The 27,381-nt window shown below is 55.9% G+C and overlaps 2 protein-coding genes and 1 pseudogene across 4 annotated transcripts in view; all 3 read left to right on the forward strand.

The window, feature by feature from the left end:
• The window catches only part of LOC105518992 (tumor necrosis factor receptor superfamily member 13B), a 32,654-nt gene extending 30,289 nt beyond the window's left edge, over nucleotides 1-2,365 (forward strand). For 2 of the 3 annotated variants that reach the window (XM_011952160.1, XM_011952161.1), the window contains 2 exons: nucleotides 1,295-1,480; nucleotides 1,997-2,365. In XM_011952160.1, the coding sequence (XP_011807550.1) occupies nucleotides 1,295-1,480; nucleotides 1,997-2,247 (437 nt within the window). In that variant the 3' untranslated portion in view covers nucleotides 2,248-2,365. Of the gene's footprint in view, nucleotides 1-325 lie in introns of all 3 variants that reach the window. The other variant, XM_011952162.1, reaches the window with a different exon arrangement.
• A 6,897-nt stretch (nucleotides 2,366-9,262) lies between these two features.
• LOC105518993 (TBC1 domain family member 28-like) overlaps nucleotides 9,263-27,381 on the forward strand; it is a 47,940-nt gene continuing 29,821 nt past the window's right edge. The window contains exon 1 of the mRNA XM_011952163.1: nucleotides 9,263-9,337. Within this exon, the coding sequence (XP_011807553.1) occupies nucleotides 9,263-9,337 (75 nt within the window). The remainder of the gene's footprint in view (nucleotides 9,338-27,381) is intronic.
• Nucleotides 11,809-16,215, forward strand: LOC105518994 (annotated as a pseudogene).

Consider the following 27,381-nt stretch of genomic DNA (forward strand, 5'->3'; position numbering starts at 1 on the left):
CCTCCTGAGTAGCTGGGATTCAGGCGCCCACCACCAGGTTGGCTAATTTTTTGTATTTTTAGTAGAAACGGGGTTCTACCACATTCGCCAGGATGGTCTCCATCTCCTGACCTCGGAATCTGCCTGCCTTGGCCTCCCAAAGTGCTGGGACTACAGGTGTGAGCCACCGCACCCAGCCATCAGCCTTAATTTTTTAATGGGAGTAGTTGTCCACCATCAGAGCAGGAGGATGAGGGGGTTGCTGTAGGGAAGTGCCCAGCACAAAGTAGGGCTCGCTCTTCTCGACATGTTGTCTTAAATCTGGCTCATCTGTCCTTCCACCCAGTGCCTAGAGGATGCCCAACTCCAGGGACAGGGAAGAGCTTTTGGGATAAGGAGCACTTGCAAGAGGAGGGCTTTCGCCTGGTCTAAGTCTGTCTCCAGCATCCAAACCTGGAGGTGCAAGTCCTGAGTCACAGGGCAGCCAGGTGCCCTGATGCCCAGGGACCTCCTGGTTGGCACCTGCTGTCCTGGTCTCATTAGTGTAACGCTGCCTGTCCTACTCTCAAACTACAGTGGGCCCTCTGTGTCGTGCACCCCATGTCTGTGGATTCAACCAACAGCAGCTGGAAAATACTCAGAAAACAAAGTGGATAGTGGCATCTGTACTGAACTTCTGCAGCCATTTTTTCTTGTCGTTATTCCCTAAACAATACAGTATAACACACATCTACAAGACATCTATATTGTATTAGGTATTATAAGTAATCTAGAGATGACTCTGTACAGGAGGATGTGTGTAGGTTGTATGCAAATGCAAGGCCATCTCATATCAGGCACTTGGACATCCATGTATTTTGGTATCTGTGGGGGATCCTGGAATCAGTCCCCCGTGGATACCTAGGGACAACTGTAAACACTCACCCAGGAAGGCTTCTCCTTGGAGGAAGGGCCCAGTTCAGGATGTACAGAGACATGCTCCCTGGAGCCCTGTCTGTTCATCTCTACATTCACCCATCAGCCCATCTCCAGCGCTGTCCCAATTACAGCCCTAGCAAGTGGAGACAACAAGAAGGCCCAGCTCATGTTTCCAGCTTCGAGGCCTTAGGAAGTTGCTGCCAGGAGATGGGGAGGGATCAACTTCCTCCAGGATCCAGAGAGCATCCCAGCAGCCTCAGGGTCAGGAAAGGAGCCCAGTCTCTCCAGGAGCCAGACAGGCTCACAGCAGGGTGGGCTGGGGCCATGTGGATTGCTTGAGCCTAAGGAGGGGAAGAGGAGAAGGCACTGCAGAGAGGGGTCTCACGCTGTCTTGCAGCTCTCCCGGGGCTGAAACTGAGTGCGGATCAGCTGGCTCTGGTCTACAGCACGCTGGGGCTCTGCCTGTGTGCCGTCCTCTGCTGCTTCCTGGTGACAGTGGCCTGCTTCCTCAAGAAGAGGGGGGATCCCTGCTCCTGCCAGCCTCGCTCAAGGTCCTGTCAAAGTCCGGCCAAGTCTTCCCAGGGTGAGTGCATGAAACTGGGGTCCTCGCCCTTCTCGCTGCTTGGGTGACAAGCCTCGGGCCATCCCTCCGTCCTGTCACTGCCCCTGCATCTAAGTGGAGAGGCCCAGGGCTCATCCCTGTTATTCACTGTAGCTTGATAAAATCAATTTAAGACATCCTGGAAGGCAGATACCCAGGAGAGTGGCACCCAGGAAGGGTGGGTGTGGGGTGCCGGCCTTCAGATTTGCCTGGGCCCAGGATTCTCAGGATGCAGGGCCTTCAGGGCTAAGCCCAGGAGGAGGTGTCCCCTTGGGGGGTGTGGCAGGCTGCTTGGTACTGGACTGAAATGAGAGTCCAGATTTGCCTGCCCACCCCTGCCCAGGCACAGGTTCTGGTTGGCAACTGGGGGACACTGACACTGGCCTGGGTGATTGCCCTTAGCTCCTGGGTCGGAGGAGAGTGCAGCTGCCCACACCGTCACCCCTACCCTGGTGCAGGGCCAGGCCTGGCCCACACACTCCACTCTTACCTCTGCAGATCACGCAATGGAAGCCGGCAGCCCTGTGGGCACATCCCCTGAGCCAGTGGAGACCTGCAGCTTCTGCTTCCCCGAGTGCAGGGCGCCCACCCAGGAGAGTGCAGTCATGCCTGGGACCCCCGGCCCCACTTGTGCTGGAAGGTGGGGGCGCCACACCAGGACCACAGTCCTGCAGCCTTGCCCCCATATCCCAGACAGCGGTCTTGGCATTGTGTGTGTGCCTGCCCAGGAAGGGGGCCCAGGTGCATAAATGGGGGTCAGGGAGGGAAAGGAGGAGGGAGAGAGATGGAGAGAAGGGGAGAGAGAAAGAGAGGTGGGGAGAGGGGAGAGAGATGGGCAGAGAGATATGGGGAGACAGAGACAGAGGAGGCAGAGAGAGAGAGAGACAGAGGGAGAGAGAGACAGAGAGGGAGAGAGAGGAAGAGAGGCAGAGAGGGAAAGAGACAGAGTGGCAGAGAGGGAGAGAGGGAGAGAGCGGGAGAGACAGAGGAGGCAGAGAGAGAGAGAGACAGAGGGAGAGAGAGACAGAGAGGGAGAGAGAGGAAGAGAGGCAGAGAGGGAAAGAGACAGAGTGGCAGAGAGGGAGAGAGGGAGAGAGCGGGAGAGACAGAGGAGGCAGAGAGGGAGAGAGAGAGACAGAGCAGGAGGTCGGGACACTCTGAGTCCCAGTTCCCAGTGCAGCCATCACCTAACCACATGTGCAATAAAGTCCTGTGCCTCCTGCTCACAGCCCCTGAGAGCCCCTCCTCCTGGAGAATAAAAGCTTTGGTGGCTGCCCTTCCTCACTGCATTGTGGTTGGGTCTTTGATGAACCAAGATGTCCCGTCTATCACCTTCCTGGGCACAAGGCTCCACTGAACACTGCCCCCTCGGTTTGGAGGACCTGTGATGCCCCTATCTCACCAGGCTCCCGAGGAAGCTTGTGACCTTGGATTGAGCGCTAGGCAGCCGGGTACCCACTCGGGTTCTACTCTCTCATTAAGAGAGAGAAAGAGACCAAAGAATGATCTGCAGGGAGGGTGCCTGTGCAAACACCCAGGGAACCAGGGTCTTGAGCTGTCTTCATTTCCTTACAGACACACATTCTCTTCCACGCCTCCTTAGTGAGGGCATGAAGCACAGTGTGTGTGTATGTGCAGGTGTGTGCATGCATATGGGTGTGTATGTATGTGTGTGCATGCATGTATGTGCATGTGTGTGTCTGTGCATGTATTTAGGTACATGTGTGTGTGTTGTGGGGGTGTGCAGTGGACACGAAGGGGAGGGCAGCTCTAGCTGAAAACTGCGAGTCTCTGAAAAAAACATCGAGATTCCCTGGACCACAGCAAGAGAATGTTTTCATCTGCATCCACTTTTTGTTAGCATTTAAAGCTGTATCTTCAGTAGCATGTAAACCTTAAGTAAACTATTCTTAGAAGCATTTTCACAGTAAGATAAATCCATAATAATGTACATTGAAATTATGCACCCTGCACCTCCCAAAATTATCTTGCAAACCTGCACCCACCAAAGATTCCCTTAGCGCACTTTAGGAGGTGTAGACAGGAAGCCTGGGTCTCCATCGCTCATTCCATCTTTTCATCCTCTATGGGCTACCAGGCTGCATTGGTTTGCTAGGGCTCCCTTAAAGTACCACAGACTAGGCAGCTTCAGCAACAGAATCTCACTGTCTCACAGTCCTGCAGGCTGTAGGTCCAAGATCAAAGTGTCGGCAGGGAAGGTCGTTTTCCAGGGTGCTCCAGGAAGGCTCTGTTCCAGGCCTCTCTCCTGGTGTGTAAGTGGCCTTCCCTGTGTCTCCTCACCTCGTCTTCCCTCTGTGTGTCTCTGTCCACATTTCCTTTTCTTATAGTAAGGACACCAGTGGTTAGATTGGGGGCCCCCCCTACTGACCTCATTTTTCATTTTAACTTATTTCTATAAGATGCTATCTCCAAATAAGATCACATCCTCAGGCACTGGGGCTAAGGGCATCAACATAGGAATTTCAGGGGACAAATTCAACCCATCACACAGGCCCTCCCCGAGGCCACCTCTGCGTCATCTTTGTCTACAGGCAAGTTGGCATCTAAGAAGTGTCTGCCCAAGACATGCGTCTGGCCCATGGTACAGCCAGTCCACAGCCAATGGTGAGGTCCGGGTGACATTGTTTCCTCACCGCCACGCCTCACGCAAGCAGCTGCCTTCTTATAACAGGGTGGACACAAATCCTGGCACTGGTGCAGACACTTGCTGGCTGTGGGTGAAGTAGCCCCACATCAGTGGGCTGCAAAGATGTGGCTTAGAATGTTATGGCTTGTGTGAAAGATGCACAGATTTCTATTCCTTCCAATCTGTGGTTTTAAGTTCTGCTTGTCTGAACCCAAGGGGCTTTGTAGGGTGCCTCTGGAACAGCCAAGGTGTTAGGGGTGCTGAAAACACAAGGTACCCAGGCTCAATCCCAGCTCCAATCACACAAATAATCTTGTGGTGGTGTTTCTTTGGTCAGATTTTTAAATTGATCTTTTGTACTGTTTTTTTTAGAAAGGGGTCCTTTGGTAGAAAGAAAATCTAAAACTCTAAACACCTAAATACTGTCCATTTTATCCATGTATTGTTGGTCCTATCCCCAAAGTACATCATGATTCCAGCCATTTGTCATGATCGCTTTAATCTGAGCTCCCATCATTTTTCACCTGGATTACTGTACCAGCCTCCCCGATGGCCTCCCCAATGCCACCTGGCCCCCTCCCCAGGGCTCAGCAAGATTTTTCTGAAAAGGACCTGGTAGTAAGCATCTTGGGCTTCGTGGACCCTGTGGTCTTTGTTGCACCTACTCAACAATTACTCAGGTCCGCCACTGCAGCCCCAAAGCAGTCACAGACAAGAAGTGAACACAAGATTCTGGGCCATAGTTTCCCAACCCCTGCCTGACTTCATGGCAACACTGACCTTCGTATTTATGCTTCTTAAAAACATGTGTAAGCCAAGTGCAATGGCTCATGCCTGTAATCCCAACACTTCCAGCTGAGACTGGAGGATTGCTTGGGGCCAGGAGGTCCAGACCAGCCTGGGTAACACAGCAAGATCCCGTCTCTACAAGAAACCATTTCAAAAGCAGTCAGGCATGGGGTCCCACACATGTAGTCCCAGCTACTCAGGAGACTGAGGTGGGAGGATCGCTTGAGCCTAGGAAGTCAAGGCTATAGTGAGCTGTGTTTGGGCCACTGCACTTCAGCCTGGGTAGTGGAGCAAGACTCTCTCTGTCTCTCTCTCTCTCTCTCTCTCTCTCTGTGTATGTATGTGTGTATATAAAATACTGTGTGTGTAATGGTTGTCTACAAGATACACCTTTAATTAATCACAGTCAACCCTCAAATAACACGCATAGTGTAGGACCCTTATAACGCTACACTCCCAACTCTTCTCCCCACCCATCTTTTGTTTTCTTTCTTTCCATGGATTCTGTGACCATCTTCCTCTCCTCATTGACTCTGCATGAGCGGGATTCCTGTTGGGGAAAGGTAGCTGGTGAGAAATGAGGTATCAAGAAACTAGCAAGGGGTCTTCTGGCTGTCTGGGGACAGTTCTTGTGTGGTCCCCAGCCTAGTCTCAAGGGTTCTGGGCCAGTCACCCTGCAGCCTTTGTGCTGTGTCTCTAGACCCGGGCTCTGAGGGAAGGGCCCTGGGAGACCCAACAGAGCAGGATGCCTGGTCTGACAAACGTCCCCCCATTCCTCTGGCTGTGTGGCTCAGGGATAGGCCCAGACAGTGTGTCCAGGTGGTGCCAGGCCACCTCTCCACTCCCTTTGAGATGGGCCCAGAGGGTCTTATAGGGTGAGCATGAAGCTGGGCACCCAAAGCCTGGGGCCCAGTGTCCCTCCCTGTGTCCCAGAGGAGGGCCCCTGACCTGAGAAGACCCCCAGTGCCTGGCCTATGGGTGCCAATGTGGGGAGGGGTGGCTCTGTGGACTGAGGGGGGTCATTGAAAGAAGACTTTGAGCACCATGGCTCAGAGACCTGGGCAGAAGAGGCCTGGTCAGCAGAGACTTGGACATTAGGACTTGGTCACAAAAAAATATGATCAGAAAGGACATGGCCATCAGAGACTTGGTCAGGGGGCCTGGTCATTGAGGGATTATCAGTGAGGACCTGGTCATTGGGTGCTTGCTTGGTCAATGGGTCTTCTTGGTCAGTTGGGACCTGATCAGTGGAGATCTGATTACTGGGGGCTTGGTCATCAAGAGCCTGGTCAGTCAGGATCTGGTCAGTGAAGGCCTTGTGGGGGGGCCTTGGTCAGCAGGGGCCTTGTTGGGGGGGCTTGGTCAGTGGGGGCCTAGTTAGTGGGGTCCTGGCCAGCTGGCCTCTGGGTGACCTCATGCAGGGGTTTGTCCTTGGAACTAGCTTGCTGCCATCTGTAGTGGAGATGAGTCACGTCACCCCAGAGGGCTACTGGGAGAAGGAGGTGAGCAGATGTGTGGAATCCGGCCCTGTCACACAGACCTAGCACTTTACACCCTAGCTGAGTCCCCTGCTAAAGAGAGGGCCTGCCCTCTGCCTTCCACCCTCAATTCTCTGCTCCCCACCCACAGGACTGCCCCACCTAGGGAGGGCTTAGGTTGGGGAGCACCTGTGGACACTCTGATGCTGGCCACAGGCCCAGGGCCGGGGATGACAGTGACAAGGACCTGAGTGTGTACATGAATGGGGCCACCTGGCCCAGCCATAGAAGCAACACACCATATGCACACGTGTTTACCCACATATGTGTGCACGCTCACATTCACAAACACACTGCATGCACATATGTTGATGCTTCGGAGGTGGAGGACGCTGACTCTGGGCCCTGCTGACCCAGGCGGGGGCCCGTTGTGATGGGTGTCGTGACCCCGCAATGTCACTGGTGCTGAGTCCCTGCCGCCTACCTGGCTGCCTTCTGTGCCTGGAGCTCTTGGAGACAAGACACACATCGGTGTCTAGTTCTGTGCAGAGGAGGCTTTCCTAAGTGAGAGGCACAGCTGGATCAGCAGACTCAGGTGAGTGTGACCTGCTGTGTTCCCTCCCTGTTGACCTGGGACAGTCGCTACCTGGTGGGCGGTGCTGGTCTCAGGGCAGGTGCTGAGGAGGGTCATCCCTGAGCACTCACCAGGTGCCCATTCTGCACTGATGGTATAGATGTTTGTCTCGTTCGTCGTCACAGTAACTCTGGGGGGTAGGTGCTGTCCCCTAATGTACTCATTCCACAGGTGAGATCTAGGGTCAGAGAGGCAGTGACTGGCCCAGGGACCCAGATGTGACCCTGGGCCGTGCTCTTAGCCATGCTCTGTGCTGTGCTTGACTAAAGCCCTGACCTCTGTGGCCTCCCTGCCCCAGATTTGGATTCCAAATCTGTCTGGGGTTCCAGCCCCTGAAGGGGCAGAGTCTGGCCCTGGAAGGGCCACTGGGACAGAGCTCCTATGGGTGGGGTGGAGAGGGTGGTCTTCTGTCCACGTCTGTGCCCTAAGCTGGGACCCCACAGGAGGAGGTCTCACCAACTCAGACCTCACGTGCGGTCACTGATGGCCATTGTGGGAACCACTGGACACATGGGATCCCTTGTCTGGGAGTGGGGTGAAGAGCCCTCTGCCCTTGGGCAGTTGAGTAGGGGACTTTGAGCACTGCTGCTCTGGGACCCGGGCAGTGGCGACCTGGCCAACAGAGTCCTGGCCAGGGAGGCGTGGTCAGTGGGGGATTTGGTCGTCATGGGTCGAGTTAGTGGGGGCCTGGTCAGCAGAGACTTGGACACTGGGGCTTAGTGAAAGTGTGATCAGTGGGGAAATAGTCAAGGGGCCTGCTCAGCAGGGCCTGGCTAGCAGAGGCCTGGCCAGCTGGCCGCTGGATGACCTCAGACAGAGGGTTTGTCCTTGGAGCCTCTTTGCCTCTATTCATAGTGGGGATGAGTCATGGCATCCCTGAGCACTCGCCAAGTGCAGGTTCTGCACTGACTTTGTAGATGGCCTTTTCCTTCATCCTCACAGCAACTCCATGGGTGGATGCTGTCCCCAAATGTAGCCATTCCACAGGTGAGATGTGTAGAGTCAGAGAGGCGGTGACTGGCCCAGAGACCCAGATGTGACCCTGGGCTGTGCTCTCAGCCCTGCCCTGTGCCATGCTGGACTCAAGCCCTGACCTCTGCAGCCTCCCTCCCTTAGATCCCAGCCTCCCTCCCTTCGATTTCCCTGGGGTTCTGGACCTTCATGGGGTGGAGGGGGTGATTCTCAGTCTAAGTCTGTGCCCGAAGCTGGGTCCCCACAGGAGGAGGTCTCACCAACTCAGACTTCAGGTGCGGTCACTGATGGTCCCCATGAGCCCCCCTGGACACATGGGGTCCTTCATCTGGGAGTGGGGTGGGGAGCCCTCTGCCCTCGGGCGGTTGTGGAAAATGAAGGAGCTCTAGAGGGCTGCCTGGAGGGTGACGATTGTCTCTCCTGGTCAAAGGGGCTTGGGGACTGGAACCTTCTCTGTCTGATGCTCTAGAGACCTTGTCCTCCCTTTGTCCCAGGTATTCCCAAGGAGGATGGTCCCCCTGGGTGTTCTCCAGGCCCCAGGACCCAGAGTTCTCTTGTTTTTTTCTTGGTGATCCAGGAAAATGAAGCCCCCTCCTGTACTGACAGCTGGGAATTGCTGAGTCCGCCGTCCTCCACCTCAGACGGGGTTTCCACGAGCAAAGAGGCTGCTTTGAACTCAATAGGTCATTTTTTTCCCCAAACTAAACACCCTCCTGCTTGGCTGGCGTTGTTCCTGAAGCGACTTCACTGGCCAGAGTGCGTGAGAATTGGAGTAGAACGGAGCAGTCACCAGATGTCTTGCTTCCTACAGAAAACTGGGCATCTTCGTGGTCCCAGAAGGATCCCAGAAGGCTGATCCTAAAGAGACGTCTGGTTCCTGACCCCAACTGCCTCCAGGTGCCCAGAACAGCCCATCGTGGGCCCTTTACCCTCAGCAGGTGGATGCTGTTTGTCCTGCCAGGGCAGGTGTGTGCTTGTCTCAGAGCATTTGGGAACAATGGGCCTCTCTGTCCAGGTCTTCCTGTGTTCAAGACCTCAGGAAGGAGCCCACTCCTGGTCCAGGGCAGGGACTCTAGAGACTAGGGCAGGGGTGGGACCACTGGGTTTAGCCTCTTGTCTCAGGGAGCAATGGTGGAATGGGGCTTACCTGTCTGGCCAGCATTTGGGGGTCTGGTGGGAACCATTCGGGTGTTCTCTGGAGCTCTCGGGTGCAGCACAGCCTTTGGATGACTTTGTCTTGCAGGATGGAGATGGATGAGGATCCGGATATCCTGCCCACCCGGGGACAAGGCAACATCATCATTACTAAGTATGAGCAGGTACAGGTCAGGCTGCTCCCTTGAGGAAGGTGGGGCCTCACTTCCTCTACTGGTCAGAGCCTGGTCAGAGGGTCCTGGGCTCCCCAGGATCACAGGGTGGAGATAGGCTGTCCATGCCCTCAGGACCCCAAGCCCCTCACCTTGCCCTTGTCTCCCTGGCCCTTGCTGGGTCACAGGGACGCTGAGCTGGGGCAGCAGGGGACATGGAGCATGAGCATGTTGACATCTGGAAATTCACTGGTCGCCTCTGGGTTATGTGGTGAGTCCTCTGTCCCCCCACCCACCAGTCTCACTTCAGGGACGGGTTTTGTTTTTAGAAAGGTCTCTCTGAGTTAGGGCAGGTTTCCCCGGCTCAGGCCAATCTCCTCTCCAGGATCAGAACTACTCCCTGCCTCTCCTACAGGTCCAGCCTGTGGTCAGGGTTAGGGCAGAGCCTCAAGGTCCATCTAGGGAGCTCGGGAGAGTGAGTGGGACAGAGAGGGGCTGGGTCAGCCCCAGGGCTCTCAGCACTGAGGTCTCCACATGAGTAGGAGAGAAGGCGGCAGCCTGTGGGTCTTGACTTGTCCCCTTGGGGCTTGCCCTGGTGAGATCTGAGGGTGGTGGCCACAGGGCAAGGGGACACCTGGCCAGGCCTGTGGGCCATTGTGTAGCAGGTCTCCGAGGGCTCAGGGGGCCCAGCTGAGGCATCCTATAGGGAGGGGCATGGGGACAGCAGGGGCTGTGACCCTGGGAGGCTGGGGGAGAAGAAGGGTAAGGCCTGACCTGGGCATTTCATAGTGAGGCCAGGGGGACAACACAGCGTGCAGCTGAAGGCCCCGGGAGTGGTGCTGGGAAAGGACCTGGGCCTGGTAAGGGGAGCCCAGCCTGGAGCCGACCCCTCAGGACTCACAGGATGGAGAGAGGGAGGAGCCTGGGGCAGGGGGGCGGGGTGAGCCCATGAGACCTGCCACTTCTGGAACGTACCTGAACCAAGCTGGCCTAGAGTGGAGCTGATAGTCTGGGGAGGAAAACAGGTGGGGTGGTCAGGGAACAGCAGCTCACCTGGGACCCCTCAGTGAGGGGACTTGGTCAGTCCCCAAGGCTCTGCGTGGCCCTCCAGAGACTCTGCTTCCTGCTGGCTCAGTCAGCACTGTGCAGGGTGGATGGGGGGCTGAGTTGGGGCAGGTAGGACAGTAGGGGGAGGACAGGCAGGCATCCCATGTCCTGGTTTTTGCAGTGGCTGGGAGGAGGCTGAGGGCTGAAAGTCAATGACCCTGAGAGCTCACTGAGGCTGTAGGTGGGGTGGTGGGGCCAGCTCCACTGCCTGCAGGGCCCTTGGTCACCCTTGTCACCCTTGTCACCCCAGGCTTCTCCCCAGCAGCGCTGAGCAGCCCAGTTAGAGACCTGGGGGTCTCATGCCTAGGCTCTGACAGGAAGAGAGTCCGGGAAGGGCCAGAGTGGCTGGAGATAGGGTCACAGTCTCTGCATTAGGCAGGATGGGTGACGATGGGGAACAGGCAGGGTCAGCGGCCAGGATGCAGGCAGAGGCAGGTGCACACTGGGAGGTCAGACCCTTCAAGGCCTGTGGGGAGTGTTGGGTGGGATGGGTTCCAGGTGCATCCTCAGGGTGCTGGGCAGCTCTCAGGCCAGGCTCCCCGGACTCTGGTGGGTGATGTGGTCACTCCCGAGGCACTGCTGTCAGTCAGGGCTCGGCCACCCACCCTAGGCGGCACCCATCCTGTCTCAGAACTGGACTTTCTCAGCTCCCGCAGAGGGTGTTGCGTCCAGCCCAGGAGGAGCAGTCCCATTGTGTGGGCCGAGGTACCCCACAGGCCCCAAGTGGCCCCTGCCAGGCCAGCCTTGAGCTCCCTCTTCTCCAGGGTCCTCGTGCCTCGTGGGCGTCAGCTCTACAGGGAGGCCCTTGCCTTCCTTCCCTGTGCCTTGTCCCAGGATGAGACTTAGGGTGGATGGGGAGGGCTGGGGTCCTTTAATGGACAAGGATGGCTCCTGGCCTGGGCAGGTCCTCAGCTCTGCCTGGGTTGCCTTACAGTGAGACAGAGCTGCCCATGTCAATGCCCTGAAGGTGAAGGTAAGAGCCAGTGCCTGCTGTGTGGGAGGCTGGTCCAGGGACCAGGAATCAGGAGTGGTCGGTGAGACAGAGGGGGTGGCCCATGGGCCCAGGCAGTGGTGAGCGGGCCATGGCTATCCCTGGGACGGGCAGCCTTTCCTGATGGACTCTGTTCCCATGAGCGTTTGACCAAAACCCAAACCAAGAACCACAATCTTGGCTCAGAGGTCATTGCCTGTTTGCACCAAGTCCCCAGCTAAAGGCCGGGGCCCGACCAAAACTCAGGGTGTTTGTGGCCTGAGGATGGCATGTCCTGTGATCACCAGTCCAGACCACCAGTTCCAGTTAGTTCAGAGAGTCTCAGCTCCCAGGGTCTGCTGTGTCCTGGCTTCTTCAGGGCCCTGAAGCCCAGGATGCAGCATCCATGGGCCGCTGCTGGAGGCCTGGCAGCTCCACTAACTCCATCCTGGTTCATTTGACAGCAAAGATGTCAGGAAATAAAATGCACTGCCAAGTGGCTGAAAATACCCGGAGACTGGACAAATATAAGAACAGCAGGAAGGTAACATAACAGCTGGGACTGGTGGCTCAGACCTGTAATCCCAGCACTTCGGGAGGCCGAGGTGGGCGGATCACCTGAGGTCAGGAGTTTGAGACCATCCTGGCCAACATGGTGAAACTCTGTCTCTACTAAAAATGCAAAAATTAGCTGGGCATGGTTGCGGGTGCCTGTAATCCCAGCTACTCAGGAGGCTGAAGCACGAGAATTGCTTGAACCCAGAAAGTGGAGGTTACAGTGAGCCAAGATCACGCCACTGTACTCCAGCCTGGGCGACAAGAGTAAGACTTCATCTCAAAAGAAAAAGAAGGTAACATGGGGAGGGAGTGGCCTCTGTGACTGCTCTCTGCAGTCAGGAGACAGGCGCCCATGGCCATGACATGGCACCATCTGCCTCTCAGCGGGTGGTTGGCACCCAGTCCTCACCACAGGACGGCAGGACTGTTTGCCGGCTTTCCTCCCCCAGTCACCACGCGTCCTGTCTCACTGGAGTGTTCTTCTGTCTGTAGCTGTCTCAAAGCGTGTACAAAGGCATTCCCCTGGCGGTGTGAGGCTGGGCGTGGTCACTCCTGCTAGACATTGACAAAGTCAAGTCCCAGAACCCGGGAAATACAAGGTAAGGCCCTCCCACACTCGGCCAGGGCAGGACAAATAGGCCAGGCTGTGTCAGGAGCCCAGGACTCCAGCTGGAGGGAACGTCGAGCCTGGGTTGGGGGTGGGGGCTGTGCTCAGACGCACATGCTGGCCACAGATGGTGACACAGGCACCACAGGTGCACTGGGCTCTACTGACCTCCCTGGCTTCAGAAACAAGGCAAAAAAGGAACTTTCTGCAGAAGGAAACCTTCCTCCCTTCCTTCCAAAAGTACTAACTGTAAGATGACTGCCGTTTGGGGCCAGAAATCTTTTGTCTGTTCTGAGGCTGCTTCCTCCTCTCGGCCCTGCCCTACAGGTCATGAAGGAGAAAGGCAAGAGGTCCTCCAGAATCATCCACCACATCAAGGTAGATGTCAGCCGCACCCTGCAGAACCACACTTCTCTAAATGTTTAGAGAAGGATTTAGAGTCAAGTAAGGCCTATGGGGGCTGCAGGGGTCCCAGGAAATATGGGGTCATCCAGAGGGATGAGGGCTTCCCCAGGGCAGAGGCCACGGTCACCCAGGAGGAGTGACAGAGCTGCCAAGGGCTCTCCTGGCCCAGGCAACAGCCAGCATTACGGACTGAGCACTTCCCGGGCTCTAAGCCCTGGGCCGGGCTGGGACATATGGGGCCAGAACCCAGGTGGCTTCCAAGGAGAGATGGAAGGCAGCAAAAAAAGTTATGCAAAATGGTGAAAAGTGCTCTCCACAACCCACAACTACCCAGGAAGGTGGCGGGGTGATGGGACTCGGGAGCCTTCCCAGGCAACACTGACAGCCCAGAATACTAGAGAGGATGTGGGGCCCTGGAAACTCTCACCCATGGCTGGTGGGAACACGACAGGGCACAGCCACTTTGGAGGTCAGATGGGCCGTGGCTCACAAAGTTCGGTGGCCTCATACCACACATCCCCAAAGTGTCACAGATATTGACCACACTGATTTAAAAACTGACAACCAAATAAAAGCTGCATGCTGCGTTCACCGCTTGATTGATTGTCACTCACACCCGGAGGCTACCGAGATGATCTTCAACATGGATACTTAAGAGGAAGGAGGTTCCACTCCAGACAAAGATGACTCAGTGAGGAAAAGGAACGAATCCCTGATGTCCACAGGAACATGGGTGGATCTTAGATGTGTACTGCTGAGGGAATGAAGCCAGACCCAACAGGCTACCACCGCAGGATTCCAATTCATTGGCCATTCTGGGAAAGAGCAAAGCATAGAGACAGAGAACAGGTCAGGATGGCCAGGGGCTGACGGAGCCGGGAGACGTTAGCTGTAAAGGGGACACACTGGGGACTTGGAGGATGAAGGAGCTGCTCTGGGAGGGGCTGCAGTGGTGGACGGGAGGCTCTGCACATTGGTTCAGAACCATGGAACTAACTGCACGTCCCAAAGACTGGACTTCTGTGTGTGCAAACCGAGAAAAAGGGGAAGAAAAAATCAACCAGAGTGAAAATGATTATGGATCCAACTGTACACCTACGATATTTGCATTGTAAGGAATGGGGATTTTACTGGAAAAAAACTCCTAAAACCCAGGTGTCCTGAAGAGTTCACTGCTTATTTGGGAGAATATCTGAACCCAGAATTGTGTTTGTTGTCCGAGTTTGTAGACAAAATGAAACTGACAGCATCTGCACAAAACAAAAAAAAACCCTCTTTTCTCTCTTTTCTAGGCAGCAGGAATTATGTGACATCCTCGTGGCCTATTCTGCATATAACCCTGTGAGTATTCCCAGGCAGTGATATTCCTGGGCCCTGTGCCCATATTCACAGGCATGGGTGTCTCTCGGGGGTGTCGGCACTTCTGGAAAATTCAGTGTTCGTGACCCACCAGCACGTAGAAGGCAGAACTCAAGCTCACTTGCTGGCGTGGACACCCAAGCAAGGGTTGGCTGAGGGGGTCAAACTGAGATGGAAAATGGTTGAGGTCCAGACTCTTGGTGTCATCTTGACCCGATCCCCATGTCTCAGATGAAGAAATGACCTTCCCCTCCTGGTGTTGCCCCAAAGCCTAGGAGCTTGTCAGGGTCCTACGCAGGATGGTCCTCGTAGGAGACGGGTTTGAGAAGTTGCTGAGGTGCCTGATGGATCAGGCTTTTGTCATGAAATGAGTTTGCATCCTGAGGAAGCCTTTTCTTCACCAGAAACCAGACAGAGATCCAATTTTCCCTTTGCCTGAATGCCATAGGAGTGCAACAGACAGGGATTGTGTCACCCAGGTGGCTGCTCCTGCGCCACTCCCACTTTCCAGACCATTCCAGGCAGGGAGAGCTGCTGAGCTGACTCCATGGGCTGCCCACACGGGGTCTGGACCCAGCTGCCCTCCTGTGCCTGGCAGGCAGCCCCTGAGCTGTTGCAGGACCCTTTGTGTGGTGGTCAGCGCCCCACACCTGCCCTTATGGTGGGTGCAGTTCACAGGTACTGCTCCAGGCCTGGCATAGTGGCCTCCTCAGCCTGGCCCAAGGGAGGGAGCATGAACAATCCCTGCCTGTGCCCTTTAGGGCCATGTGAGCTTAGACGCTCGCTGCAGGAGTCCCCCCAGAATCCTTGTCAGCTGAGTCATAAGTGACCTGCTCAGTCCTCATGCCCACCCCAAATCCCCGGGGGTTTGAGGCAGGTGTCCCTGAGAACCTCTGCCATCTCTGGTGACATGAGTCCTCCCAGGTGGCCTCAGCCCTCCCAGGTGACATCCTTCCATGGTGACTCTGGCTCTTGCAGGAGGTGGGCTGCCACAGGGACCTGAGCCACGTCACCACCATCCTCCCCCTGTATCTGCTGGAGGAAGATGCTTTCTGGGTGCTGGCCCAGCTGCTGGTCGGTGAGGGGCACTCCCTGCAGGGTAGGTGGTCAGCTGCCCCCGGGGCCTTACACAGCCATGCCAGGGGACGGCCACCCTGGCTGGCGATCCTGACTTCCCGGCAAGGCGCCTTACTTGTATCCCAGCTTGTTTGGAGCCTCCAGGATGTCCCTTCTGAGGGTCCCACAGCAGCCTGGGTCTGGACAGGGACCCTCTTACCTCAAGTCAGATGCCTTTCACCCCCAACAGCAGAGGTCATTGATACCTCCCCCTGGCTGGCCTTTGTTCCCTGAAGCCAGTCCCAACTTTGTGCAGGCACTGCTCACCTCCCTGAGTGTCCTCTTGTCTCCCAGCTGGCTGCGCTCCCAGCCACTTTCCCTGCCCACGAATGGTCCGATGAAGCCCAGAGGGCAATGTCCCTCATGCATCCCATGTCCCACAGCCTGACATCACATCCAGAAGATGACCACATAGCCCCCAGCACCCACCCCGTTCTCCCCACTGGCACCTGCCTGCCTCTGCCCTGCCTCACAGCCTCGAAGGCAGGCCTGCCCTCCTGGCACCTCGACCCAGGATGCCGCTGGGCAGCATCTCCAGCCAGGGACCTCCTCCCTAGGGCTAAGGCCGCATGATGGGGTCACCAGATAGGAGGCAGGGAGGCCTCAGGGCCCAGGGTCCTCTGCCACTACCCAGCTCTTGGGAGTGGGCTTTGATGGGGTGATGGGTCGGGGGCTTCTCAGTATTCTACAGCCCAAATACTGCCTGGCTCCGGAGGCTCCTATCACACCAGGGGCAGGTGTTGCACAAGTCCTTCCCAAAGATCATGAGACACCTGGTGAGTGGATGACACCCCCAGCTCTTCCCCAGAGGCCTTGGGTCCCACAAGCCAGGGGCAGCTCGAGTCCCTCATGGAGCTGACAAGAGGCCAAGTCCCAGCCACGGCCTGACCTGGGATGGGGATTCTTTATGGGTTCGGAGTTGGGTTTCCTTTTCCTGCCCTGGGGGAAGCAGAGGCGCTGGGACCAGGGCCAAGCTCTGGCTGAGCAGGGCTGAGGGAAGCGTGTCCATCGGGCTTCTGGGTATGGGGCAGGGGTTGGGGGACCCCTGGCCACTGCCCTGGGTTCTGCTCCTCGGAGAAGAGTCTGCAGAGGGGACTGGAAGTGGGAGGACTTCAGGGCAGCCCAGGGGGCCCTGAGCACCTCTGCTCCTCCCTTCAGGGCCAGGAAGGGCTGTGCACTGAGGGTTCCATGTTAATGAGGCTCCTCCGGTGTTTCACTGATGGGGTAAGGAGGCACAGGGAGACACCAGCCCAGGGATGCAGTGCCTGGCTCCCTCAGCCCAGGGGTCCAGCTCCCCCAGGAGGACCTGTTTCACCCCTAGGTCGCAGGAGGCACAGGCAGGTTCCTGCAGGGCTCACAAACCAGGCCCTGCCCAAGAGGGGCATCCCACGGCAGAGGCCAGGACTCAGGCCCAGCCTCGTGGGAAGACTAGGGCAGGACCCAACTTGGGAGGACCCCGGGAAGCCCCAAATCCTCAGGAAGTCCCTCCTCCCAGAAGCCGCAGCGCTGCTGAGATGAGTCCCCCATGAGGAGCTACAGGACCTTGTCTGACTCAGTCTTATGGGAGGGTCTCATCCCATGGAGAGGGGTCCCCAGGACTCCAGGGTGGGCCCTGCTCAGGCCACCAGCCCCAGCCTGGAAAGGCCAGGTCCTCCCATACCTGCTGTCCCCACAGAAATCCTTTGGGCTCACCCTGCAACTGTGGGATGTGTTTATCTTGGAGGGCGAGCGGGTACTGATGGCCATGGCGCATGCATCATTCAAAATACACAGGGGTAAGTCCTGTGTGCCCAAGGGTGCCCAGGGGAGGGAACACGCAGGACAGATCCCAACTGGCTTGAGGGAAGTGTCCTCACACTGTCCCCATGACTCTCTCCTCTGTCCTGATAGGGGGGTCTGGCCTGGTGGGCTGGGCAAGGCATGATCATACTGAGTCCACCCTTGACATGACCCAGATGAGTCAGGAGTGTGGGGAGCACTTCCCTGCCCGGCCTTCCCCAGCTGTCACCTCCTGTGCACAGCTGGATCCCAGGGTGGCCAAGAAGGACCAGGCACCACCTAGTGGGAGGTGGGCCTGGTGGAAATGGGGTTGCAGGCACTGACCCCTCCCAGGGAACCTTCCTGGCCTGATGCCTGCCCTGTCCCTAGAGCGCCTCATGAAGCTTTCCTGGAGCACCATCTGGGAGTTTCAGGAGCGACTCTCACAGAGCTGAGCCCTGGAGGACAACACAGTCCTCAGGAACCTTCAAACCTCCATGAAGGAACTCACAAGGAAGCACTGGGACCTGCCACCCCCAGGTGAGCCCCAGCACCAGGTCCCCTCCCAAGTCACCCTCTGGGACAGTCAGTGGTGGGGAGTGCCCAGGCCCCACCAGCCCTCCTACCTGGCCTTCCTCCTGCACTTCTTCTTCCTCCTCTTCCTCCTCTACTCTAAGAAACTCAAATGGGTCTACCGGTCCTCAGGGCAGGCTCTGAGAGCATGTGTGTGTGTGTGCTGGACATGCTGTGAGGACAGGCAGGGGTCATGGGCAGGACCCCATAACACCCCTCCCCGACTTTCCACATTGTCCCCCTCACCCCCTCAAAGGGCCCTGAAGGGCACTGGGGCAGTCAGACCCAGCTGTGGAAGCCCCTACTCCCACCTCCAAGCAACCTCAGAGAGCAGCAAGGGCCCCTCACTCCTGAGTGCCCCTCCAAGGGTATCAAGACAACAAGCCAGGGGGACAAGAGAATCAGTGTCCCTGACCCAGAGAGGATTTGGGCAGAGGGGATGGGGGAAGCCCTGACCCAGAGCCAGAACCAAGAGTTCAGCCGGGCATGGGATCGGTCCAGCCGTGGTATGGGATCCGTCCAGCCCTCGCATGGGGTGGACGGACTGGAGGGCAGAGGGGAAGCTGTGGCCATTTACTTCTCACCTGCTGTGGAGATAGGCCCCCATGCAAGGTGCTCTGAAAGCTCCCCCACCCCAGGCTACAACAGCCCTCACCCTGGGATCAGCAGCCTGCAAGGGCATCCTCAGTGTCAGGCCAGGGGGCCACACAGGGACCCCGAGGACTCCAGAGGCCCAGGTCTGTGGGGCCCACCCTGAAGGGACCTGATGGGCTTGGTGAAGATGTTGTTTCTTTTTTTCAGCTAAGATGGAGCAAGGGTCCTCGAGGATGACCCCTGGCATTGGGCCCCTCTGTGAGGGGGACAGACTGGCCGTCCCCACCCCACCAGCTCAACTCCAGGAGCTCATGCCATCAGTCTCCCTGGGACAAAGGCCTTGTCCTCCCCCAGCCTGGCTGGACAGGACTATCCCTAAGACCGAGACTGAGGCCCAGCAGCACAAGGGGGCTTCCCCAGAACCCAGGGCAGCAAGCCACTCTTTGAGGGGCCCAGAAGCTCAAGATGAGGGCAGCCTGTCCCCCGGTGAAGTCAGGCTTTGTATTACATGGAAACACTTGTCCGGGAACGCTATGCCACAACTCCACACAGACCCGCATGTCGGGAGTCCGTGTTTCCTGTGCTGCCATTTTGAGCATGGCTCCTGGGACTCTGTCACTTCTCCATCATCTGTGGACAGCCCTGGAACAAAAAGACAGACCCTACCCAGCGAGCCCACTGGGACTCCGACACCAGGCCCTGCCCTGGCTTATAACAGAGAAGAGGCAGGTCAAGAGACACCCCAGCAGCAAGGTGGCACCTGCCTGTGACTCCCCTTGGTAGAAGAAGAACTTGGAATGGAAGGAGCCCAGACTGTACCCGCCCAGCTGCCTTACAGCCCCAAATGGCTGCTGGACCTTGGTTTTTACTGCTATTTTATTTTTATTTTATATTTTTGGCTTGTGGGCCTTGAGAAATCCCATCAAGGCCTCAAGAGGGAAGGCTGAGCATGGGGTTCCCACAGCCCCAGCCAGCCAGCAGCATGCCCTGGGGCCCCTGACCCTACCCGTGGGTCAGAGTCCCTCCTCCAGGGCCCAAGTCCCAGGCTCAGAGGTACCTGGCTTCAACCGGAGTCCTAGGAGGAGAGGGGCACCGCAGGCCTCCAGGTGACCACGCAGGGGACCAGAGCACTGCAAGCCCTGATGCCGTTAAGGATTCACATCAGAGAACCTGGGCAAGCCAGGCCAGAGACGCTGAGTCCATGCAGTGATGAGGATGTGGGGGGCTGGCTCAAGGGGGTCAACAGCTGTGAACACTGCTGCCTCTTCCCAACTCCATCACTGCCATGCAGGCAGTCTGCACTCTGGAGCCTGGCCCAACAGCGCCCCAAGTGCCCTAGTCCACTATGCCAACGTGGTACCCGGAGGCTTCGCAGCCCTGCCTGCCTCACCACCCCCCTCCTGGAAGCCTTGTCCTGCAGCCTAGCCCCTGCCGCAGCCACAGCAGGCACCACTGCCAAGCGCTTTCCAGCTCGGCTTCCCAGAGGGCGGGGGCGCCCTGCAGTCATGGCCTCAGCAGCTCAGACTGTGAAGATAGTTTCATCTACATTCCCATGTTCCCACCAAAGAGAATCCCTGCAGAGGATGCTCTTGATCCTGAGGTGGGGAAAACGGCACACCAGGTGGATGGAGTCAGCTCCTTTCCCTGGCCACCATGCTTGCTGGATGGGCCCACGGACAAAGTGGCCATCAGACAGGAATGAGACTCAAGAGACTCAGCATCCCGCTCGTGCCCTGACCAGGCTGACCAGGCTGACACCACTGCCAAGTGCTCCATCTGCTGATGACAGACTTGGTCGATCCCTGGGCTGGCACTGTTTCCCAGGAGGACCGGTTGGCCACCTGTGGGCAGGCTGCCCACACTGTGGAGAGGGCTGAGATCGGCCTTCACTGCAGGGAGCCCCTACTTGGACACAGACTCGCTGGCCCTGCCTGTTGCCATCACAGCAGCCCACAGGACATTGCTTGCGACCAGGGTACCCCATTCACAGTGAGGGACATGCAGCCGTGGCCCCTGATCAGGGAACTAACTGTTCTCACTACATCAGCCGCCACCTGGAAGCAACTGAGCTTAGGATCGCTCAGTTACCCTGAAGTGATGATTTGTTTTACAAGATAAATGTTACGCTTTCTACTGGAAACCAGTAAACCAGTATACCAGTGCTGACTCTCCAACAGCCAGAAGGTGTAGTTCTGAGAGTGAAGGTGTGAAAGTGGGTGATGTTCAGTATTGCATGGAATGTCTCAGTCACAGAGTTTTCCTATGCCTGTCCTGAAGAAATGGAGCTTCGCTGGTTGGAAGGTCTGAGGACCCAGGCAGAGTGAAGCTTCCCCCAGGGGAACACAACAATGGCTCTATTTAATATGAGGAGACAGGACTAAGTCTGAAACAGGACTAAGTCTGACTAAGTTCTCTGGTGTTCTTGGTGTTTTCATGCAAAGAAAGTCAAATAACAAAGGTTTGCCACAGAGGCATCTGAAAAAGGAGGGGGCAGAACTATTCAGAACTCAGAGGCTTCAGAATCGAAGATGAGGCCAAGCAGGAGACTCCTGACCTGCTGAGGGGAGGGGAAGTATGTGGGGGTGGCTGGGAGATGACGTCATAGAGATCCACCCTCACCTTGTGATCTGTCAGAAAACCGTGTACTTGAATAGTTGCGCACATCTTCTCTCCACTGATTATAGTATTTCTTTCCATTTGTGACTCGCCAATCAAGCAGGGAGCTTGCTACAAAATGCACATTGCTGTACCATAGCCTGGGTCTTGCAATCCAAGGCTGGCAAGGATTCCTGTAGGTCAAGGGCCTCAGGTGACTTTCATGCACACCCAAGGACAGAGTCCTAGATGACACCTTCCTGCTCAAAAAAGAAGGAACAAGCATCAACGAACAGTGAGCCGGTCATGGAAAGGGGTGAAATGTGAGTGTGTGGCTTTCCTGACACCCAGACAAGACTTTGGGCACAAAGGCAGGCTGCAGCTCTGGCCAGACTCCGACCAGGGACACCCCCATGCAGGCCGGTGTGCCCTGGCTGCTCTTCTCCCTCCTGCCACCCTCTCCTCGGTTGTCTGTGTTAGGAAGGGAGAACCTGCCAGTTTTCAGAAGAAAATGTAGCTTTATTATGACATGAGAAAGACTCAAGTTATTAGGGGAGAAGGAGGAGTCCTGAAACAACTCCTGAAAATGAGAGGGAAAAGGAAGGTGTAAATATGTTGGTAATAAAGTCTCCAACCACAGCACAGTCATAGGAATGTTTTTGTTACAATTTTTGTTTTCAAAGTTATAGTAAACAAAACAGTCTTCTGAATTGTCAAAAGAACAGCAGTTTTACACAATGAAAAGCATACACATCAAGCCAAAATAAATCACACTTGGGTCTCTACGTTGCAGTGGTGCTGGTGCAGGAGGGAACATCCAGGGAGGTTCCAGTACCTGCCAGGCAGCCCAGGTCCACCGAGGGCCCCGGGGCTGGAGGGAGGTCACATTCCACTCGGTTCAAAGCGCTCCCTTCAAGCATCTGAAGAGGGAAAGCCCATTTATCTTCTCCAAAATGCAGGCAACTTTTCATACACTGGTGTGAATGTGTTGGGGTCATCCAGGGGGCCCCTTAGTGGCCAAATGCAGTTTGTCACAAACTGGTTTCCTGAATTTCATATTGGATTGGGAGCTAAAAGAAGAGAGATTCCCAAACCCATCATGTAAATATTTGGTTCTAACAAAGTAAAATCACAAGAGCACATCAAACACAGGACCTAATGCCCACGGTAGTGCCCAGGGCTGCGGTGAGTTCTTTAGCAGCAGGCACAGAAGTAATTGCTTAGAAAGGCAATGCCACAGTGAGTAAGAGAGATTCACTTGGATACAAACATTTAGAAAGATGCCTGAAAAAAACTAATGTGGCTCCATCTCTCTTCTGGTTTCTAATGTTCCCAGAGCAGCAGCCACCCCTAAATGCAAGTGGAGACAGGATGGAGCCCAGGGGGACATGGGGGAGGCAGGGCTTGGCCAAACCACAGGCAGCAGCCAGAAAGGCCCACACACCTGTGTTCCACACTCTGTGGTGGACACCCCAGGAAAGCAGGGGTACCCTTGTAACTGCCAAACAGTTTCACCTTGCCCGTGGCCTAGACAGAGACAATTTATTGAGACAGGGGAATTGCAATAAAGAGTAATTCATGCAGAGCTGGCTGTAGGAGAGACCACAGTTATACTCCAATCAGTCTCTGTTTGCATGATCCATCAGCATTCGGGGATCAGAGTTTGGAAGGATAATTTGGTAGGTGGTGGGGAAGGCCAGTGAGTGGGGAGTGCTGATTGCTTGGGTCAGACATGAAATCACAGGGAGTTGAAGCTGTCTTCTTGAGCTGAGTCAGTTCCTGGGTAAGAGCCATAAAATCAGATGAGTCAGTTTATCAATCTGGGTGGTGCCAGTTGATCCATTAAGTGCAAATCTCTGAAGCACTCATCTTAGGTTTTATAATAGGGATGTAATTCCCAGGAGCAATTTGGGGAAGGGCAGAATCTTGTAGCCTCCAGCTGCATGAGTCCTAAACGATAATTTCTAATCTTGTGGCTAATTTGTTAGTCTTACAAAGACAGTCTAGTCCCCAGGAGAGAAGGACGTTTGTTTTGGGAAAGGGCTGTTATCATCTTTGTTTTAAAGTATACACTATAAACTAATAAATGTGCTTTATCAATTGGGTGTGGTGGCTCACACCGGTAATCCCAGCACTTTGGGAGGTCAAGATAGGCAGATAACTTGAGCCCAGGAGTTAGAGACCAGCCTGGGCAACATAGAGACCCTGTCTCTACAAAAAATACAAAAATTAGCCAGCCATGGTGGTGTGGTGTATGCCTGTAGTGTCAGCTACTCAGGAGGCTGAGGTGGGAGGATCTTGAGCTCAGGAGGTGGAGGTGGCAGCAAGCTGAGATCGCACTACTGCACTCCAGCCTGGGTGACAGAAGGAGACCCTGTCTCAAAAAAAGAGAGAAAAAAAATCATGTTTCTCCCTTCATTCTTGTAATGCAATGGATTACACTGATTGATTAGGCAGCTCTGATTTTCTAGCATAAGCTGTAAATCTGCATTCTGGTGGGAAATTTTCCTTTTTCTTTTTCTTTTTTTTTTTTGAGGGGAGAGGCTGTGTTTGAACTGACCTCTGTACTGAGTTCAGTAGCGACCTCCCCAAAAGCCATGTCCATCCAGCACCTGTGAATGTGACCTGATTTGGAAATGGGGTCTTCATAGATGTGATCAAGGAAAGATGAGGTCTTGCTGGATTAGGGAGGGCTCTAACCCAGTGACTGGTATCATTATAAGGCAGGAGATATTTGGACAGAGACATAGGAAGGAAGACCACGTGAAGACGGAGGCAGAGGTTGCATCCAGAGCCCAGGAACACTGAGGGCTTCCAGCCACCAGCAGAAGCCAGGGAAGGGGCCAAGAGGGGCAGAACCTGCCGACCCCTCAATCCTGGACTCTGGCCTGACAGGATAAACTTCTGTTGTGTTAAACCCCCTTTGTAACACTGTGTGATGACTGCCGTAGGACACCCCAGCAGCTTGAAGCAGACCTTATCTAAAGGCCCCTAGGCACCTGTGGGTGGGCAGCCGCTCCTCCTGGGTGACAGCCCTCCTGAGTGACAGCCAGAGGTGACAGCCTTGGGTGACAACCCTCCTGGTTAGCAGCCCTGGGTGACAGCCCTTGCTGGGTGACAACCCAAATGGCAGACAGTCCTCTTGGGTGACATGCCTCCTGGGTGACAGTCCCGGGTAACCGACCCCCTGGATGACAGCCCTGGGTGAAAGCCCGGCTGGATGACAGCCTTCCTGAAACAGCCCCCTAGGTGACAGCCCTTCTGAGTAACAGCCCTCCTGGGTGACAGCCTCTCTGGGTGATAACCTCCCTGGGTGAGAGCCCTCCTGCGAGACAGCCCTCCTGGGTGACAGCCCTGGATACTCCAGAGTGGATGCCTGGCATCCAGCAGAGAACCAGGTGCCAGCACCTCCTGATGGTCACCAGCAGGTGGCGCTGCTGACCTAAGCACTAGGCTCCTCTGCACCGCCCCGCCCCCGGGGTTCTAGATGGGGCTGGGAGGAACCAGTTTAGGTGGGAGGAGCCCTGGACCGCTTGCCCTGGACCAAAGTCAGGTGATGAGCACGGGTGGACCCAGCTTCTTTACCTTCCTGAGGCCTTGGTCCAGGGGCTGGCTGCCCGCCCTGTGCAGAGGACTTTGTCCCTGGGGTTGGTGGGTGCGATAAATTTCAGGCTCTGACCCAGGGACAGAGGGGCACAGGGGGTTAAGGGTCCCTCACTCTCCCCTGGCAGCGGCCCCTTGTCACAATCTAGGAAAATGTCCAGAGACTATGCCGAGTGGGGAGTTTTGCAAACCAGTCCAGTGGGTCGAAACCAGTCCAGCCGCCCCACTGAACAGATTCTGCAGTGGGTCACACCTGCAGTCCCAGCGCTTGGAGAGGCTGAGGCAGGAGGATGGCTTGAGCCCAGGAGTTTGAGGCTGCCTGCCCCCTGCACCCCAGCCTGAATGACAGAGCGAAGCAAGATCCCGTTGCCTCTTTATTTAACAAAACAAATCAAAACAAAAACAAAAAACTTTTAAAAAGTAGGTTCTGGAACCCGACTTTCTGGCCCAACTCTGGCTTTGTCACTGTCTCGGGCGACGGCTCAGAGTCAGACCCCAGGACAAGGATTCCAGAGCAAGTGCTTGGTTTAGAAGATGCAGGAAGCCCCAGGGGAGGGCACGAGAGGCAGGGGAGGGAAGAAGTGAGTAAAGTATGCGTTATCAAGGCAGTTACCAGTGAAGCGCCAGGCTCCGTGCTGCGGGGAACCCTGGGAGACAGTGTGGAGCAGGCCCCAGAGGTTGCCCCATTGAGGAGCAAGGGCTGGAGTAGTTGTCCACCACCCCCACAGCCACTGTTGGCTGAGACCCTCTCCTGGGGCAGGGACTCTCCAGGCCTCCAGCTGTGGAGCCTGCCCGTCCTTGCAGCTGGGAGAAGCAGCCCAAGGATCCTGCTCGGGCGTCCCAGACGTGAAGAGGCGAATCCTGCACGGGGAGGGTTGGTGACTGATGGATGGGACACCAGCTGTGTCCTCTGCGGCCACTGGGCAGCTGTGTGACCTCAGGCAATTGCTCGGCTTCTTTGTGTCTTCTCATGCTCCTTTGGTAGGAGGCTACCTAAGCCCAGTGAAGGTAGAGGGCCTAGAACTGCACCTGACACAGTGCTACACATGCCAGGATCTCAGGAGTCCAGGAGGGAGTTCTGTCACACCCCATTTCACAGAGGATATCGGATATGGAGGTCAGAGTGGCTAAGACACCTGCTCAATGCTGCTGGGCACAAGGGGGCATATGGGGCCTGGGGGACCCCGATCCCACATGCACAGGACCCCTGTCCAGTGCGCTCCTATGGTTAGATCAAGGCAATGATGCCTCCAGGACCACCTCCCTCTTGCCCTGCACCAGCCAGCCAGGAATCCTCTAGGCAGGGACCACAGCACCACGGCCCCCAACCTTGGCCAGGCCTTCCGGGTCCTCTCCATAAGGTATCTTGGCACCATGCTGTGGCATCAGCATCACACACAATACTGAGATGAAAAGTCTTATGCAGGTATCTTCGCACACCTGAGCAAACATTTCTACAGGAAAACACTCCAGCGAGATTCTTGGATCAAAAGGAAGCACACATGATTATTCTAGAAGTTGGCAGGCATTGTCCAACTGATGCCCTCACCCACAGGGCTCTTTCCCTTGGAAATACCAGGTCCTTGTTTTTAAATCTGTGCTGACCTGATGGGCAGAGAGTGGCACCTTGTCATGCCGTCTCCTGCCTGTTTGATCCAGAATTTTGTGGACCGTGGGTTTGGCAGCTGCTGGCACTTCCTCTTCTGCACGTTCCCTCTTTGTGTCCTTTTCCAGATTGCTATTTCTTTGGGGCTTTTTTCTTAGTGATTTGTAGGGTGCTTTAAAATAAAATCCTCTGTCTGCCATGGTCTGCAGGTGACAAATATTTCTTCTCGGCTGATCGTTTTACTTTCAGCTGTGTTGGTGGGGACTTTGTGATTGTTTTTGTAATTGGTCTTTGGAAGTTGCTCATGTTTGTGTAATCGGATTTATCATTCTTTCCCTTTGTCATTTCAGGGTTTGTCTTAGGAATTCTTACCTCTTCAATCCACTCCTCCGCCTCCCTCCACAGACTGGCTGGCGTTCTCTCTAGATCTGCCTCTCCCTCCATGCCATACTCTCGGGCCCTTCATGGTGCAGCCAGGTGGCCGTCCTCCTGCCCCTGCCCCGAAGGAGAAAGCTCCAAGACCTGCTGTGTTCACGGCCCCTTCCTGTAGCCCCACCTCCACGTGTCCACCTACCTCCTTGACATGCCTGAGCCCCTATCGCTCTCCTCTCGCAGCAGCCTCAGGTGCAGAGCCCGGGGACTCTGGTCTGACACCGATGGCTTCTCAACTGCAGTCAGCACACCTGCTGCTCACCAGCCCTGGCCAGGCCAAGCCACAGCCAGGCCCAGCCCTGGATTCAAGGTTGTTATTTCGGCAGAATGGATCATCCAGGCATCTCTGGCTTGTCTTTGCCCCCACCCCCGTACCCCATGCCCCGATGCCCCGGGGCTGCTGCTGCTGACGTCTCCTTCCTGCCTACATCAGACCCAGCTCCCTCATGTTCATCCCTGGGGCCCGGGCCACCTGCTGCTCCTGCTGGCTCATCCACTGCTCGTTACCAGCCACACACAGCTCATCGACCTACAGCCACACTTGTCACACATCCTTGCAGACCATGAGTCCAGAGGAGCACGTGATGCAACCTCCCACACCTGACTCTTTTGCAAACCAGCAGGCCGCTGGGAGGCTGCTCTCCTTGTCTCTGGGGCGGCAGCAGGGGAAGCAGAGACAATGAACAGCCTCCAAAACACTCCTCAGACAGGGCCGCCATGGAGGAACAAAGGGTCACCATCAACAAAGCCCATTTAGCCCAATCAGCCTCCTG

This window comes from Colobus angolensis, unplaced genomic scaffold, assembly GCF_000951035.1.
Source record: "Colobus angolensis palliatus isolate OR3802 unplaced genomic scaffold, Cang.pa_1.0 Scaffold335, whole genome shotgun sequence".
NCBI classification, from domain to species: Eukaryota; Metazoa; Chordata; class Mammalia; order Primates; family Cercopithecidae; genus Colobus; species Colobus angolensis.